Source organism: Rhipicephalus microplus, chromosome 5, assembly GCF_043290135.1.
Source record: "Rhipicephalus microplus isolate Deutch F79 chromosome 5, USDA_Rmic, whole genome shotgun sequence".
NCBI classification, from domain to species: Eukaryota; Metazoa; Arthropoda; class Arachnida; order Ixodida; family Ixodidae; genus Rhipicephalus; species Rhipicephalus microplus.
Window position 1 is genome coordinate 179,573,345 of NC_134704.1, and position 19,313 is coordinate 179,592,657.

Consider the following 19,313-nt stretch of genomic DNA (forward strand, 5'->3'; position numbering starts at 1 on the left):
CCACCTAATGGTGCCCATATTTTCTCTCGCTCACACCAACGCTCCCGCAAGCTCCACCGGTTGTCGTTGGTTTCGATTTCGGTGTCTCCTCGATTGTTACTCTGGACAGCACGTAATATAAAAACAACACTCAGTCTTACTGAGGTGATAAGAATTAAAACGCGATAAAAAAAAAAAAAAAAACACACTCCGGAGCTTTTCATCGACGATCCAGCGCACAGATCAAAAAAACGCGCGTACTTCCGGTGCGCGCCTCGACATCCGGCAACAGGTTTGAAAACTTCATTCGCCGAAGTTTGATGCCCGTTTGCGCATCTCGTGCCTCTTTCTCGGCACAGTTAAATGCGCTGGCTGTGATGTCTCCAGACGTGCGATAATCGACTGCGTATTCACCTCAAGCGCCGAAGTTATACCAGAAAGGGAAACGACCGTGGGAGTGGTGTGAAACCGTCGGTTAGGCCTAGCCGCAGCTGCCGGGCAGTCGACATGGGTTGTGCTGTGAGTACCGCCGCCGACAAGGAGGCTGCCGAGCGTTCCAAAAAGATCGACAGAGATCTTCGAGCCGATGGCGAAAGGCAAGCGAGGGAAGTCAAGCTTCTACTGCTGGGTAAGTGAAGCGGCGCTCGCGCCGACTCTCCGCGCTCTGCGCGTCTCTTGTCGGTAGCGCTTCACTTTCTGACTCAACTGTCCAATGCGCCACCAGAAGCTCTATCTCGCGCTTAGCCCTAATCAACCACTCCCACCGCAGTGACCGGCCGGTTGCGGGCGGGAGTTTCGAGCGAATTTATCGTTTAACGTTAGCGATAAACGCCAAACTGATAGGCAAGGCCGTTTCGGTGATGTAAACGGGCACTTTCTGTCGACTTCCTGTCGCGCGCGATGGGCGGGGATGTCGGGACACATCGGCTCCACGGACATCGGTTCGTAAAACGGATGTGTGCTCGCTTCGGGCACAGGATGTTTGAGTGCGGTGCTTTCAATAAATGTCTCGGTGGCGTCCGTGCCGGTGGCTTAACGCATTCGTTTGCCGGTCCCGTCGCGGTATCCATCGGCCACCTCGACGCGCCGCCGATTTCAAAAGACCCGTGCGCGAAGCTCGGCGTGTCGATTGCTGAACACCTCTGCGCGATTCGGTTGATGAAGCCTTAGCAGACGTGTTCATTCTCCCTCGCCGTTCCCAAGGACCCGTTCATGCTTAAGTAGCCAGGGGTTGCGAGTGCACGATGAGCCGTTCGACCCCCTGCCAACACTTCGATCATGTGCAGCGAACAGTGTCACTGTCTCTCTGCTCAAGAAAGAAGGCCCCGAAACCTTTACATGCAAACTTTGCCAGCTCAGTTTTTAACTCACGCGACATAGCGAGCTTAGCGGTGGGTAACTTCCGGAAAGATAGACTGAACATACAGAGTTGCCTGAAACGTGTTTTGCAGCAATTTCAAGAACTGAAAGGCGTACTGTTGATTGCGTGAAGTCACATCTTTCGTTCTGCAACTAGCTAGCATTGAATGGTCTCGCATTTTAATATAAACTAAGACATTCTTTTCGAGTCATCATTTAGTTTCACTGAAGGCACATTTCTAGGAGTGCTCTCACGCTTGAAGCGCATCAAAGGGACCGCGAAATGATTCTTTGATGTTCTTGCATTCTGAAAATACTTCCCCAGAAGATCTGGCTGACCTTTTGTAACTTGATGCTGTTTGCGTAGGAATGCATGTGGCTCTGTAGATAATGCATGGTAAACACGTCAGTTTATAGGGAAAAGGATTCAAACCCATGACTTAGTGTATGACTCAGTGTGGCAGGGCTCAAACGCTCTGCTAATATGCATGTAGAGTATTTGGACATTTGAACCTTGCTAAGCTAATCACGTGTGCAGGGTATGGGATTCTCATCATAAATGCAAAGTTCTGAAGGCTTTACCTTCAAAGTGTTCAGGGTGTCAAACCCCCGACTTGTGAAGTATATTGGGACAGTCTGCTAAAGCTGAAGAGCTTGTGCACCTCAAATTACACCTATATTACAAGCTCCTCAAATTGTCGAGGGATCTGAAGGGTTCACTGGCTAAATGCATTTGCAGTAATTTTTCAGTGATTTCGGGGTTCTTTCAAGTTAGAGCTCTTTGTGGGGGTTCGCTCGAACTTCATAACTTAAATTTGATATGAGAATTTGTTGTCCAACTTGAATAGGTATAAATTCTGTGGCGACTCCTGTTTTGTGTCTTACGTTGGGGTAGCTGTTATTTTTTGAAGTGCTGGTCTTTAAATTTGTACAGGCGCCCGTCAACTTATGTGGCATTTGAAGAAAATCTCAATTTTTCTGTAAACACTTGCCTAGGGTGCTCCTGCGTAATGCTCTGTATTGCCGATTTAGCAGCCAACTCTGCTATCTCTCTCATCGTGAGCAAGCTGGTCTGCATAGAGTAATCTGGCCAAAATGTTCGAATGTATGTACACCCCAGGGTTGTGGTATACTGTATTACATAAAAAGCCACGACAGCTACGAATAAACCCTTCTGAACTTTTGTCTTGTAGCGGAGAACCCTTCTGAGGTGTGTCGTGCCTGCTGCAATCATCACACACGCTGCACTTCATTCGCAGGACTGTGTGGGCAGAGTACTTGAGATGCTTCCGAACTTGACTGTCTGACCTTGCAGGCACACAAACTCCAAGAAAGCACGCTTAACTAAAACTACACTGTTCTCTTGATCACACAGTGCCAGTGATGGAATAGCTGCACCATACTGTGCAAGAGCTGAAATTTGCTACGTTTCCTCAAAAGCTACATGATTTGCACTGAGCATTTCTGCTGTCTTTCAGTGAGAAAGAAAACTGTGAACACTCGAGGTTTTGAGTACAAGGTAGGCTCCAGGTGCCTACCTTGTACTCAAAGCACAAATGTCACCAGAATTCTTTTCACTAGTGAAAAGAACAGATGAAAATAAACTCTGCTTGTGCTTCTAGTACTAAAATTAAAGCATTAGGGAATGTCATTGAATTATAAAAAGGAAGTTGAATAAAATGCTTTTTTCGATACATTGGTTTATTATGGTATAGATTTAAGTGTAGAAATGGACAGAACACAAGAATACAGGGGAGCATTAAGTGGCCCGAGGTCACAAAACTAAATAATGTTAAATGCTACCCACAGATGGATGAGGAACAGTGATAAGCTCTCCTAACATGCATTCTTGTACACATATATTGATTTTTTTGAACGTGGCATAACTGCTCTTGGCTTCATTATTTGCAATCAGAAATTTTTGATTGGTAACTACTCCAAAATGTTCATTTACCGCTTCATTATGAAATGCGGCCATGGGAACAGTTATGATCGAATCCCAGCTGCAGCAGCTCCATCATCGATGGGGCCGAAAATGCTGTGGGCCCGTGTACTCAGGTTTGGCTCATGTTAAAGAACCCCAGGTGGTTGAAATATCCGCAGCCTTCCATTACGGCATCTCTCATAATCCTATGGTGGTTTTGAGACGTTGAACCACCCATATCAATCTATCAATGGGAACAATAGGAGGGCTGGGACGAGTTTTGTGCATTAAAATTGTGTGCATTATTGATATGTATAACAATAATGCGATAGCCAGTTTCATCAGTGAGAGCTGCAACAAATAATTGGATGTGATCCTTTCCTTCTGTTGCGTGTTTGACTTTTGTGAAAAAGGCTCTAACAACTTGTTTGTCATGTTGTAGGCATACTTTCAATACTAATTAAGAAGACCATAATTTGTGCAGCCTTTTGATGAAAGTGCTTCACATGAATTGCCTTGCATCTAGACATGTTTAGGGTGTCCAAAGTGTCTTGAGATGTTATGCATTGACAATAGCTGTACAATTGTTAATGAAATATCTATAACAAAACTTATCACTGAAGTGTTATTAGAATGTGAGCCAAAAGGGAAAAGAAAAAAGGAGGGAGCCAGCTTTTCATAAATAGTTCGTTCAAATATAGTGTTGGAACTGCTAATCTAGATTGCATGCGTTGAAGAGCATGCGAATGGGGCAAAATAAACAAAAGTGAAAACCTAAGAAACACGACCATAGTAATGACAGGTTACAACCAGAATTTGCTAATGTTTTTCAAGTCTATACTGAGTGCTTCAGTGAATTTCGTTTTTAGAGATGACAGACATCTTTTCACCGAATGCTGGTATAGCAGAGGGTGGTTTTGTTCTCGACAGAGGTCTCTGTTAGTAATGTCGTATCAGGGAATCATTTTAATGGCCCCTGCATTTTTCAGACTGCCATGTATGTAAGTTGTAGTTTATTTAGTACATAAAATTAGCAGCATGCAGATGTCGATGTGGCCATGTGCGATGTGCGTAAGTCGATGTATCGTTGTAGTACTGCCACATAAGTTGTACGTAAGTTCTCTATATTTTATCTGTCAAGTCATATTTTCGTGTTACCTTCCTTTTTCGTTATAATTCACGACGCGCATGCTTACCTAATCAAAAGAATAAAGCAGAAGTAAGTGCATTTGCACTTACAAGGACTATGCAGAGCATCTGTACAGAGGGTTATAAGACGGCACTTGTAGTTTAGAGCTTATGAAACTGCCTTTTAGAGTTTGTCTGAAGGGAATGAACTATGTCATGACTCTCGTCAATCTGCTAGGCTACAGGACACGTGTCCCTTGGTTGTTCACGTGATGGGATATCTGACTAAGGCCATGTGTCTGTTCCACTATTGAGCTCTCTGTGCCTCTGCCAATGTGGCTTGGTCCTTTTGGTTTCCTTGTATGTGAGGGAGTGCACAAGGCAGCAATGTCATAGAAGGGCCAAAAATGTTTGATTCAGTGTATGTCTGCGCTCATTTTTGATGCCACTGCATTTCAGTCTGTGAGGCATTAAGCTGTACTTCACCACACATCTCAGTCTCTCTAGAAACTTCACAGAAACTGCATGATTGATTGGTTATGTTTGTCTGAGAATTTAGTGTTTATCTGCTGCAAGAGGTTTATCTGCCGCAAGAGCTAGCTGGCATTTCTACCTATTAACCACACCTGTTCACTGTTTGTCCTCTTGTTTTCTTAAATATGGCCATCTAGCCAAAGCACCAACCATACATTGTTCCCAGTGTTCTATAGCTGAAATTTGGCTAGAAAGAAGTGACAGGGTAAACAGGATGTGTGCACAAGAATAGTGACTGCTTGTAGGAAAATTTGGTTTTGTTTGTGTTCCTGAAGTGGTCAACTTGTGTGCAAAATTGCTGCATAAAATGTTCTAAGTTGCATAACTACTACTTAGTTGCTTAAAAACAGGACAACTGCAGTCAGACTAGAAAGCTAGGTGTTTACAGAAAAGTCCACTATGTTGCAGTAGTGCTAAACATACCCAGACTGGAAAAAAAAAAGCAGTATACATTTCAAGTGAAGGCTGGCATACTCAAGCCAACAAACTATTCCAAGGTTTGGCTCATCAGTAACTGTGCGATCTTGGGCGTAAATATTTCCATGACGCGAGTGTTCCGTTCTTGCAAACTTCGACAAGATTTGGCATTATGTGTTTGGTGCTGCTCCACTTGTATTGTACAGCAGGTGGGGTTGCTCAGTTTTGTCTCTTTGCTTTGCAGGTGCTGGGGAGTCTGGAAAGAGCACCATCGTTAAACAGATGAAGTGAGATTCTCTTTCTATTTTTTTTTGTGTGCGTCGCATCTTTACCAATAGCACTAATGGGGCACTAATGAGAAAAATGATTTATTGGATCGTGCTTACCAAGAATGTAAGTGGGGGATCAGACCTTTTCTGTAGCCACTATAGATATTGTTAAACACAAACCCCACTTTGTTGAAAGTGGTAACCTCCGTGCAAAAAAAAAAATTGCTTCTGCTTCTGGAGCACAAGCAGATGTGTTACCCTCAGTGATTGTGAGCCAAACGCTTGGCTTCCTTACAACTGCAGATTGAAAGTGTATATGCCACCTGCTGACTAACGTCTCTCTTCTGTCTTCAGCAAACATAGTTTCAGATCAAGTTTTTTGTGTGAAGACTCCCGTCTTGTTAGCTGGTTACTTGAAAAAAAAAATTTAGGAGTAAACATACCGTACTTACACTGTTCTGACGAGACTATGATTGTAAACAAACATGGGTGGCTTTTTCATTGCGTTCGGGAAGAATAATATCAGTAAGCAATGTGTGTGTGGGGGGGGGGGGGGGGGGCAACGCTTCGTTTAACCAACGAAAAAAATGAAGACTGCCAATCAATGTAATGGGACGCAAGCGGAGACATCATATAGCCGTAATTTTTAAAGACTGTCTCAAAGCGAGATATTTCACACCAACTCAGATGATGCATTCAACTTCGTTCATGAGGTGCATTAGCTTACTTTCAGCTTTATCGGTTCAACAGTGACAGCTATAAGGCACAGGGGTGGAACAGCGGCACCATTGTGCACCAAACTTGCTTACCTGCGCCATCCTGCATCAAACCACCACTGTTGCACCAAACTTGCCTATTATATTAGCGCTGTACTGCGCTGCAGCTACAGAATTTAGCCAAAGTTCGAAAGCCACCAAGCACCGTGCCAGGAAACGTGGCTAAACATGGTCTTTTTGGTTTCATCGAAAGGGTTATAGTTTCGGTTTCGTAAATGCTGTGATAGCTTCAGGGGCTGCCTTGATCTTTGATCCTAAAGGTGTGGTTGTGATCGGTATGCGTGCAGGATCACGGAAGACATCAGTGCAAGTAGCTCGTGGACGCTTCTGGGTGCTTCTCTCTCAAAGCGAAGTGACTGAGAGAATAGCATCTCTTCCTGGCACGACTGTATTCTCTTACACCTGCGTTTTGTAGAGTTTCGCGATATCGGATCTAGAAGAGCTGGTTGCCATCCTTACAGTTTTTCGCTATCGTATTTATTGCTTTTTTATTCCGGTGAAACTCTTTTTTTATAACATTATGGCAGCGTATGGAAGAGAAATATATGATGGTAGTAACAGTGCTCGAGAAAAGGGGGTGGTGTCTCGACCTGCTTAAGTGTTCCTTTGTTTGTGGTGTCTTATTCTTTAGTTGTACAATTTTTTCCTTTGAAGGGTAGTGCCAGTTTTTGGGAACACCTTAAAACAAGTGCACATGAGTGCTCATTGAGTGTATGTGCATATTCTTGTTCATTTTGCCACTGTACTTCGCCACTATCAAACCAGCGACTGACACTTCTGCATTCAGGTAAAAAAAAAAAAGAAGGAACGTCGGCGACTGTACATAACTGAAAAAGTCACTGTTGCAACGCAAAGGTGAAGCAATGAATTCGATAGCAGCAAATTGAAGTGGTGCGCAAAGTGAGGCTGGCAGCTAACTCATTTCGATCCCATCTCGCGCAACTTTGCAAAACGCTGGCGTTCGATAATGTGGCCACTTCAAGGAGGGCAACTATTTTGTCAGTCTCGCTGCGATGAAAGTGCAACACGTATAAATTATTTATTTACAATACCTCAAAGGCCCAAATAAAGGTGTTTTACATGAGGGGTGCATGCATGCGAGGTCTCCCATGCATTTACGTGCATGTTGGTGGTGCTGATCTTGAGGGAAATGGCATGTTTTCAGTGTCACTGGCAAGATGGCGAAAAGGGCATGCTCGGGATTCTGATTGTCGTGACGCAGGGGCGCGCGCTAATTTCCCATGTGTACTTTGCCCCACCAGGAGGAAGCGGGGTGAGGGGTAGACACTTGTGCGTTCGCACGCTTATCTCACTGTGGAGTAGAATCCTATGCCTTGGTCTTTTACCAGGACAATAGCTTTGTAGTTAGAAACCGAGTAGTAGTTATGCAACTTATGCATAAAGGTCACTTCGCTTGCTGCACAGTGACTGTTTGCAAAAAGAACGCTTTTCAGACACAGCGAAGTAATAACTGACATTTGTTATTTTGCGCACATCCGTATTTATCAATACGTTTTGTGTATCATTTGTGCAGGAGCAGCGCACTGCACGGTTCGACCTGCTTGCCATTCTTCGCGTGACATTCCATTTTGTTGCTATCACATTCATTGCTTCTCCCTTACGGTGAAACTGTGACATTTTTCATACTCTTTCAAGGTGGCGGAGCGCCTCCTTTCTACTTCAACTGCAGGTCTCCGGGGCGGGGGTATCCGATGTTAACGCATGCGCCCTTCAAGCGGCGGAGGTAGGCCGGATCGTACGATCTCTGCTCCAACCATGTCCGTCATCCCCGCTCGCGCAGTTCTACCCGCGGATAAAACATACGATGCATGGGGGTATGTTATAAATCTGAAAATTATACAGGACATGACGGCAACGGCAAGAACCCGTCAGAAGTGTCCATTTAATTTCTATCACAATAATGAGGCTATTGTACAACTTAGCTGAGTGTTTGAAAAAGGCGGCATTGAACAAATGCAGCTTCACAAGTGCTTTAAATGGGGCCAAGTCTGCTCTGAGTGTTCTTACTTATTTAAACTCTCATACATTTCCACGTGCTGCACTCTCATTGTGAAGAGACTGTGCGAAAAGTGTTGCCCTCTTTGAAAATACCCTTCTGGCTGCTCCAAGCCTGCTATAAAAAGAACTTTTGCCTGCTCCCAGGACTGCTTCAAGCCCATGTACTCTGTTCCACCCCTTACGGCAGTTGCACTGTTTTGTGATGAAATCAGCAGCATGCTGCTCCAATTGAAGAGACTGCCACCCGCTATGATACTAGCGAAAGAGCGAAGGGCACACCATCTTAGAATGGAAACAAAAAAATTCCGCCATATCCACGAAGTGAATGATGATGAGTGGGCAAAGCTCCGGAAGTAAACCTGGTAAACCATGAATCCTCTGTACATTTTGCCCACTCGATTTTATTACATCGCTCTCCCTAGCGTACGTCGCCGCACTAAATCGAACGATTGCCTTCAACCAATGACACGCGCCATATGTGACATCATTCCTATTTTATAAGATCTCGCGTCTTTCATCAACTACAAGTACCGCTTTCTAGTTTATAACATCTTGCATCTTTTCATCATCAGCTACAAGTACCATCATCTAGTAAACACTACAAGAACTAAACGAGAGGTGGCTACATACAGGAGACGGTACCGCCATCTAGTGAACACTGCAAGAACTAAACTAGAGGTGGCTACATACAGGGGACGGTATCGCCATCTAGTGAACACTGCAAGAACTAAACTAGAGGTGGCTACATACAGGCTACAGGGGACGCACAGCCCACGCCCTAAGGAGCTTAGCCCCTAAAAGAACTGCTAAGGCTGTTTCACATGCCGCGATTGCAGTGAAAAAAAATCGGTCTGTTAGCTTCAATCACTCTGTTCGGAACTTCCGCTAATGGCGGTTTCGTTTCACATGGACTACAAACGGTCTGTGATTTTCGCTCTGTGACTGGAGTGATGAGCAACGGTTCTTGCTATCGTTCTTTGTGGCAGACACTGTACAATGTTTCGAATATAATGTAACAATATCTGCATTATAATAATATTATGTTTTCATGAACAGTAACGGAGAGCACTTGTGTTTCATCATTTAAAAACAGTTTTTAATCTATCTCTATTTTAAAATGCGAACCAGGGGCCATTACCAAAACGAAACACGACGATACAATTTCAACGGCTTGGTCGGCCTGGCCCTACTGTCTCGACCGAAAATCGCTCTGCCTCTGTGATCGCAGTGAAAAATTTTCAACATGTTGATAGCTTGCCGTGGTACGCTGCCGCAGGTGCAAATTGCCCTTTTTTTCGCTGAGAACCAATTCGCAGACTGAAAATCGCTAAATTTATGGCATGTGAAAGGGCTTTTACTGGCTTGTAGTGGATTAAAATGACACTCAGCTTGAACATGTTGCCAAAATAAGTTGCAGTATGTCCGAAACCCTGGTCGTCTAGAATTCGGTGCATTATGGTACTTTTTAGGCCACTTGAATTTCTCTGTCAATTGTAACGCCAGAGTGGATTTCAGGGAGCAAAAATGTGGACAAAATGTCATATTAAACTTGAGTAAATATGGTAGGTGCGGCTGCCATATTTACTGCTTGCCTTTCTCGGTGAGGCTGTGGTGTATTACTGCTGGAGCTCCCGCATGACCACCCTACAGTTTTGTCTTGCTACAAGAAACATGTTTCTGCCTTCTGTATTGCAAGTGTGCCTAAAGGTTTGTAAGACAGTCTAATGCCGTGCAATTGACAACTGTGTTCCTCTGAGCAATGCGCCTTGGGTGCCGACATTATGCTCTATAGATGTTTACTGGCTAGATGTTGTTTTTCCACTTGCGACAAGTTTGTCAGTGTGCTTAGTGCAGATACTCGCAAAGAAAACCTCTTTTTATGTTGTAGAGCTTCTTTCTATTCATTGTGCACTGATGGTGCACATATATTGTGATGACATGGCCACAATACTCATTTACCACTGACCACTGTGTTGGGGTGTGGCAAAAAATAAAAATTGAGAAGGGAAAGGACCGGAATACAGCACTGCCCAGGATGTAGGTGCATGTTTACACACATCATGTTTTGCCTCATTCCTTGCCTTGTTGTGAAAACTGGCATTGATATGTGAAACACCAGACCATCTAGTAAAAAAGGTTAAATTGAACAGTTTTACACTTCAAAAAGCACTGTCTTAATATTGAACATGCCAGTATAACTTTGACTGTCTCTTTTTTTGTGTATTTGTATGTACTATTGGCGTGAAACTCAAGCATTCACAGTAGTAGCAGCAAGCATTCGCAGTAGTATGGTGCTCGCCTTCCAGTCAACACCATTGAAAGGCGTGGTTTGGCAGCACCGTACATATGTGCACCGTCCATTGTAATAACTGGACGGTACACATTGTACCATGGCCAATGCTTGCTGTGGTTCAGGTTTCATTTGACGCCGGTAGTACAGTGTTGTGACGTTTTGTCGCTATTGCTCTGTGGCTGCCGGGACAGAGAATGGGCCTTTTTCAAAATTATAACTTTCTTGCTATTGTAACTTTTATACTATGCAGGTTGAACAGCTAATGGCAACTAGTCACTTACTGCAAATAGCCTGTGCAAGCGCGGTTTGCTCATGCAATGATGTGAAAAATATTTTTCACTTAACAGCCGAGATGAGGAAGGTCAGTGACTGTTTCTGTAAGCTACACGTGAGATAGTGGTGGCATGCAGGGGATTCATAGAATTCTTGTTCTTCAGAAGAGCCTTGTTGCTCTAAGGAAGTGCGAACGTGGTCTACTGAGGCATTTGGGTTCAGCCTGTGGTGTCGTACATGGGCTGGTAGAAGGCTGGAAAGATATGGGTGGCCTTAAAGGGTCCGTTAAGATTTTTCTCAACCCATTTATTGTGGCCCGACAAAAAGCTTACCATTAGTAGTGTGTGAAGCTGCAGTAGTTCATCTGAAAAGTGCCTTGCTATTTTACAAGCAGCATTTTTCTATCTCAAAAAGTCTAAATGTAAACATGGATGTACCTTTCTTTTAACAACGTTGACAGTTGGTAGTGATGCCCCCAGCTTTTCTCGCGATTTGTGAAAAGTGTCGTCATTCTTCTTTTGCTGGAGAACCTGTAATTATGCTTAACCGTCTCTATTTCGAGCTTTTCAACTACTTTTTAATATAACAAGCCGTTACATTGAGATGCTGGTCATCATACACTTCCTTTGTATTTGTACCATGTCATGTGCGTCAGCATCCAAGGTTGCCCGTGCTTGGGTCAGGGGTTGCTTGTCCTGGCATCTTTACTCTCTTGATACATGAGCCAGCCCAAGTCATCGAAAATCCTTTATTCATATTTGTGGCCGTGTCGAGTAGCAGTGCGTGTCATTTCCGAGACGAAGTATAAATAGCGAAACATTATCACTCCAAAATTTTCTCATCCTGGAGACTGTGTGCATGGTTGCAAGAGCACGCTGAAGGTTTTTTCGAGGTGAACTGGCGAGCTAGTATCATTACATCATATGAAGGTAGTGCCACGTTAATGCACACTACTAATACAGGACTGTGTGTACAATTTTACACAGTAATATCTTTTAATATATAAAACAAACAATATTTGAATGCTAACAAAACAATCGTCGACCTTGTATAATAACCAACTGCCATGTGGCGGGGTGCATTGGGCCATCAAAGTTTTTGTGTCAAAAGCCACAGGTAATTTTTTGCAACTTTCATTGAATAAATAAAAGAAATAAAAATAAATTAACTTCTCACGAAAACGAGGTTGGTGGACAATCTCTCCATCAGGGAAGTAATCTCATTTTATGTTCTGGGCAGTTATAGGTCAGTTTAAGGTACGAGAGTTGCTTTATTCTCAGACTGTCTTGGAACTTGTTTATTGTGGCAAAGGCGTCAGCTAAAATGTTCTGAAGTTTTGTTCCTTCTTGATTGCTTTTGAGCAGTGAGCAGAATTTTATTGCAGAACTAGTATAAAGGTTGTGACGTGCAGGTATGGATAAGACTGGATGTTGCAATTAAAGTTGCAAATAAATTGTTTATTCAGCCAAACTTGGGGCCAGGTAAAAGCAAAGACAGATTACAGCAATGCACTGGCACTGATAGTGGCGAACAAAGCGTCTGCTGTCGATCAAATGACAAGCAATGAGGCGTAGTGAGGGGACAAGAGGTTCGGCATTTGTACACGTGTTGTCGAATATTCTAGCATTATCGCTAGGGGCCACGTAGACTCCAGAATAATCTGTAATGTTCGCGTAGTAGGCACAATATTGACGAAATGATCTAATACGATCCCAAAGCTTCTCGAACACTGCAGGCGTGGTTTGCGCTGAGAAATAGGTACAATGCAACGGGGTGAAAACACAACTTGAGGAGGGAACGCGGCAATATATGTGTGTGTGTGTGTGTGTGTGTGTGTGTGTGTGTGTGTGTGTGTGTGTGTGTGTGTGTGTGTGTGTGCACGCATGTGTGTGAGCGCATGCGAGTAGACCTTTGTGGCGCAGAATATGGTCTGGCTATCCACTTGCATGTGCGGAGCTCCAAATTTGTATGAAAGGTATTTGTCGTGCAGTTGCACACTTTTTTTCGTTTTGGCGCACTGAATTTTTTTATCAAGCAACGCAGTCTGGGTAAAAAATGAGTCTGGTTGACGTCTTGGCAGATTTTGATCTGTTTTTGTCGATGTTTTATATTCTTGGCAGTCTTCCTGTTGGAACTACATGCTAATATTTCGGCTTATTCTAGAAGGGCAAGCAAGTGCCCATACCCTTAGGGGATGTGCTTAATATATGTACTCGTAGGCCTGTTGGTGAACCGTGATTTTTGAAGAAACAGTGCACAGTAGGATACAGAATGGACACACATAAAAGATGCTATGCTTGTGCTTGCATCTTTTATGTGTGTGTGTTTTGTATCTTTCTGTGCGTAGCTGTTTAAAAAAAAATTTAAGGGATAGAATGATTTGCTGGGACTGTATCATTTAAGTTTGTGTTTAACTCATAGTTTGTTAATGTTGTGACACTTCAGCTCGTATTCTTTTTAAGAACTTTGTCTACTAGGTGTATAGTTTTGTTATAACACTATACTAGCATAACATAGTGGTTTGTCGTGGCTTGCCTTTATACAACTTTAATCATTTCATTGACGCTAGTTCTCATGAACATCTGTATTTCACAAGTCAACAGTCACAAATGGCCGTGAGATTGCTGGCAGTCATCAGTATGTTGAGTGAGCACTTGCTGGAAAAGATGTTTTGTACTTTACTTGTATATAAACTCACACTTGATTTTCACAGCGTATTTCTTAGTAATAGTCTTTCATGTAGTGCTTGTATATTAACGTCGAATGGCATACAAAGTTTAGTGTCAGCTTTATAAAGTCTAGTTAAGGTATCACAGTAGTATATTATTTATGACATGCCCTTTAAATATATTGAAATGGGCTTTTCACTGCTCCAAACTTGCTGTAAATTTGAATTGTGCCTGATCACGGATCAGCTCCATAGTGTATTTAATCACTTCTGTCCCATGTTCCCAAAATCTCCAAATCGCGTGAAGCAACACGGCACTCATAGCGGTAGCTAGACTTCTTCGAGTAAATCAAACAATAAGTCTGAATCGTCATAGCTATATTCACAGCCACTGTACTGTCTCTTTTGTGAAATCGCATGTGTGCTTTCTAAAGCGTAAGGCATCTGGGGCAGTGGCAGATATTGATAAACAAAACTTTTTGAAGCAGTTTTTTTCACAGAGCACTCATTAGACTTTATGAAGTAGGCGGCAGTACCACTTTTAAGTGCGATAAGCTCCAAAAGTTCAGTGAGCTACTCAAATGCGAATCCATGTTTTCGGTGTCCTTGTGTAGTTTTGTGCGCAGCCAACTTTTTCTTTCAAATCAGACATTTGTTGAAAATAAAAATTATCTCATTAGTCAATTTTCTCAGCAAGTTAGCATGGCTTCTTCTCACACTCTGGTGTTTCAAAACAAGTGGCAATATCCTGTTAGCCCCCTCCCCAAATTGCTTGGTGAGCCAACTTCCTTTTTATCTCAAGATGGCTTGCAAAATAAGCAAGAGGGCCTTCCGTTTAGTACCACCACAATGGTCCATAAGCGTGATGGCCACATGACTGCCATGCAGCACACAGTTTAGGTGTACTTGCATATTCACTGGTTTCATAGTTTCACCATCGGAATGTGCAGAAGCTTCATTTCATTGCCTCAGTATTCCTTTGCAGTGGCTGTAGTGAGGCATCTTATTGATTTCGCTTGTTAATATGCTTTTTTATAATAAAATTATGACGTGTTTTGTGAACAGTTGTTTTGATGCTTATAGTAAACTACTTGAATAAACTAGTATGTTTCGACAATACGTAAAAGTAAAATAGTGCCTTACTAGGCAGTGAAAACAGTTCTATTATATTCAGCTTACCTTGTTGACAGGAATGACCTCTTAGATGTCAATGTTGGACCTTTTTTCTTCATCAGTATTGCTTGCATAGAGAATAGCAGTAAAATACACATGAAGTTTCACTTGTTCTTGATAGGCATAAAATATTCAAGGCAATTGCATGGCTTTTTTTTTTTCGCAAAGTACACTGAGTGTTGAAAAGGTATGAAATGTCCAAATGTGTGTTTGTGAGAGCAGAAACCTGCATTTCTTTCTTTTTTTCAGGGAAAAAAATTGTATTCACCATACTTAACTTTAAAATGCTTCTTGTGAGTCTAAAACTTGTCACTAAAGTAAGATAATTCAAAATATATTATTTCTACCTGGACAACATGTTCATGCTCACCTGGTTTCACCCTTATGTGGCTCTTGTTATTGTTGCAAGTGCATTATTGAATGATTATCAACGTATTCCGCTGGTCTTCCTTACTTTTGTATTGCAGAGATGTTGCTGAAGTTCAACTAGTGAATTAGCATTTTTTTAAAATTGGTAGTCATGAAGTGCATAATGTCTTTAACCTTCCTTTACGAGTCTGTATGCTGTAATTGCGGTTGGTGTAACAAGGCATTTCCCACAGTGTTGGGCTGATTTTGTGGCATCGTATCCTGGCTGCAGCGATCATATTTTGATGGAGGTGAAATGCTTAGATTTACGTGCACGGTAAAATGTTCAGAGCTTCTTACTGTGGTGTCTCTTGCTTGCATGTTGCTTCGGGACGTAAAATCGCAACAATTAGTAATAATTTTAGGCCACTTCTAACACGAAAATAGTCGCAGATGTTGAGAAGTTCATGTGTCGACAGTGTTCATTCATGCGTTTTGGCAACACACTTAAGGATAGTGCACCTACTTTTTGTGGTGTGCCTAGAGCCGCATTCTACCTCAGTGTATTGATGTACAGACATCTCTGAGAGAGTGACAGCAAGTGCGGTGTTTTAGGATAATCCACGAGTCTGGGTACACGGCAGACGAATGCAAGCTCTACCGGCCCGTGGTGCACAGCAACACCATCCAGAGCCTGCTGGCCATCATCCGTGCCATGGGGCAGCTCAAGATTGACTTCAAGGACCCCAGTCGAGCTGTAAGTTGGATCATCAATCGCTGCAGTCACATGTTCTCGTTTGGCTTGAGTTCTACTAAACTCATTATGCGTGCTCTGTCTCACCTGCGCATTTCCATGTGTTGAGATGTGTCCGTTCACATCCAGTCCACACTTGAAGAGGCTTGGCCAGATCGGTATTGTTTGTGAAGCAGTTTGGACAATCAGAGCATGCCCATTCAGCTTCAAGACGAGGCTGATGGCCGTCAATATTTTTCATAATGGATGCCATCACAGTTGGGAAAATGCTGGACTGATTCCAGAGGTTGCGCAGTACCAGGTGAAGACATACCTTATAAGTCTCCCGGAAATCAAAATGCAGCCCAATCAGATCAAGGCTTTCTGCAAACCTGTTGAATTTTATTTAAAGGAATTTAGGAGGCATTAGTGTAAATGTACAGTAGAATTGGAATGATGCGAAACCGGGTGATACAAATTGGTGAAATTCCCCAGTCAAATTCCACGACGTTCATTGGGCCGAAATTTATATATTTCGAATACTTTTTCTCATCGCAGCTGGTCGTATGAACTTTAGTACCGAAACCGTCGAACCAAGGCTGACATCATTATGCTCAAAGCTTCGTAAGGACGCGCGCGGCCAGCACATGCATTGTCTCAGCTGTAGTTATCGTTTGTGGGCAAAACTGCGGTACTTCTAGACATGATTATAGCCACAACGGAACTGACAGAACTCCAAAAGTGCGTGCACGTCCATCGCTCGACTAGTCAAAGCGACGCTGCTTTCCACAAACGCTGCAGACAAAGCCGCAGCAGATGCAATCATAGATAGCAAAAAAGCTACTTGGTTTTGAAGGCACATACGCAGCCAGTGCATTTGGATTGAAAATGGAACTACCATTTTCTGCAACCGCCACGCGTGAAACCCTCAATCGCAACGTGACTATATATAGCGACTACTAGCGGAGGGCACACAGCTTTTACTAGCGGAGGGCACACACAGCCTTTACCTATTGTGTGGTCAATTAGGTTTGTAGGCTTCTCTACTCTTGAGTTGTGGAGTACTTTCCAGATATATTGGTTCATTGCTGCTAAGGGGGGGATTTTACTCGTGGATAACTGCTGGTGGGAGCAGAATCTGAATGCAAAAATATACATGTACTTATCTTTATCCCTTAGATGGCCGATTTTTTTTTTTGTGTGAAATATGTCTCGTAAATGTTCCTTATATTGCTGGAATAAATCCTTTATGTGAATCTACTTATGGGAAAAAAATGTCAAAGAAATTTTTGTGTGACCATAAAGTGACAAAAAAAATGTGTTGTTACAGGCACAAGCTTCATTCCTAAGTAACTACAGGCAAAATCCTTTTTAAAAAAAAAGACGGAGAAGTCCTGAAAAGTACTCGACATTTTTTAAGTCTTGCAACAACACAGAGCTAGAAACTTGTTCTGAACGAGTAGTGTCAAATGGAAACACTGACGGGGTATAATCACCTTGAATCCAGTCAGCATCATCTTTCCGCACACACTTTTGGGATGTCGCTTCTTCATCCTCACCTGAACTTGCATCCAATGAATCAGATTCTTATTCGGCTGTTCGGTGGTTGTCCACATCGAAGGATTCGCTGCTTAACTCACCAGCAGCACAGCAACTGTCACACACTCTCATAGCACAAGTTAAGTGCACGAGTAAGTGCTCAGAAAGAATGTCTGGTTGTGCGCCTGTCCGAAAAGCAAAACGAATGAGAGCTATTTATCTCCAATGTGATGAAGTAGTTTTTCAGTGTACTAAAAATAGGAAATGCAACCACAGTGGCCTATTTTGTAATTTAGGGCTGCATGGAAGCAGGTGTAAGCACACCTCGAGGAGCAATTAAGGAAAGAGTAACAAGTGGTCAGCTTTTGAGAGATTAGAAACCAGGCAGCCATCAGTATAGGTGTTCTGAAAAGCGATAACCACTTAAGAGACCAAACCAAAACCAGCCATACTAAGCATGTGCGCTTGGATGCACAGGCGAAAGCCAGCGGGCTGCTTTGGAAAGAAAATTAAAAAAAAAAGTGGAGACATCAGTGCATGAAAAAAAAATTCATGTAATCATGTAGTGTGCAGTGTGGCAGCACATGCCAAGCAAGAAAAATATTTGGGAAAGTTGTGCATTTTAAATCTACATGCAATGACGCGCATGTACATTTTTGACTGTCAAAGATTGAAAGGGGCCCTGCAACATTCTTCCAGGTAGTCGTCGAATGGTTTCCTTAAAAAGTTTATTGCCCCATGCATTGACTGTTGCAAAAGTTTTAGCATTTTTCCAGTATGAACAAGGTGGCAGGGATGTGCATGACCTTAGCACTTCTTCTCTCTTGTCTAGCGAGCGCACTGACTTCACTGTTTAGCAGTCAGTCAAACACTGCTAGTCATATGTGCAAAAAGATTCGTGTCACCGCCTTTGTCCTATGCAATATGGGTGTTATCTACGAGGTTTCCACATCCTGCAGTAGCACCTACATTGGACAGGCTAGCCGCTGTGTGAATGATTGCCTGCGTGAACACTCCAGCAACATCGAAACAAAAACAGGTAGCAATCTGGCAATCCATTGTGCTGAGTGTGGATGCTTCTGAAAATTTCACCAGATGCACATGTTGCGTTGGTACCCTGATAATCACGGCCGCTAAATACAATCAATGCCCGATTTGCCGGACGCCCAAAATTTCGGACATGCCTGATTACCCGGACTCATTTCCGGCACCGTCAAGTTTCCAATTTAGTCAATGTATTGAAAAGTTCAAAATTTCGGATGCTTATAGCCTTCCCCATTTGATTTTTCGGGCTTTTTAGTGCTAACCGCATACTCAGTCACCGTTAACGCCACCATTTTGGTTGTTTTCATACCCTCAAATCCACCATACTCGCATCGCATGCACGTGCTAGGGAATGGTCGCGGATGCTGCACCCTCAGAACCGCAATCGAAGCAGTCTAGCACCCGCCAATTTGTTTCCTGCCGTAGCTTAGTCAAATCTGTGGTCAATCTTCCCTATGTTCGTTCACATATCTTTCTGTCAGCTGCGCAGTAGTGGCTGCTGCACGCTACCTTTGGCGTTGACATTCCGAACTTCAGCAGCCACTGAGATTGTAGCTGTTTGGCGCTGTGCTTTTCGTCAAGCGAATTCGCTGAGACAGCCATCTCGCCTGGAATGGACAGTGTGTGTGATGAACTTCCGTCCGCAGATCTTGCCTTCGACAATCTGCATGTTGCCGGCGTTCTGATTTCAGCTGGGCTAACCTTTAGAGGCTTCGCCGATGCTAACAAAGATCTCAATCTGTGGGCGGAATTGACCAATGTTGTCATTCAAGTGACGGAGGATTTCGAGAACTCCGACTGAGAGATCAAGGAGGCAGTGCTTACGTGGCCAACGAG

At 43.2% G+C, this 19,313-nt stretch overlaps 1 protein-coding gene across 1 annotated transcript in view; it reads left to right on the plus strand.

Annotated features, from left to right (window-relative positions):
- Positions 1 to 267: 267 nt before the first annotated feature.
- The window catches only part of Galphai (G protein alpha i subunit), a 55,401-nt gene continuing 36,355 nt past the window's right edge, over positions 268 to 19,313 (plus strand). The window contains exons 1-3 of the mRNA XM_037424877.2: positions 268 to 607; positions 5,586 to 5,628; positions 15,776 to 15,917. Coding sequence (XP_037280774.1) covers positions 487 to 607; positions 5,586 to 5,628; positions 15,776 to 15,917 — 306 coding nt within the window. The 5' untranslated portion in view covers positions 268 to 486. The remainder of the gene's footprint in view (positions 608 to 5,585; positions 5,629 to 15,775; positions 15,918 to 19,313) is intronic.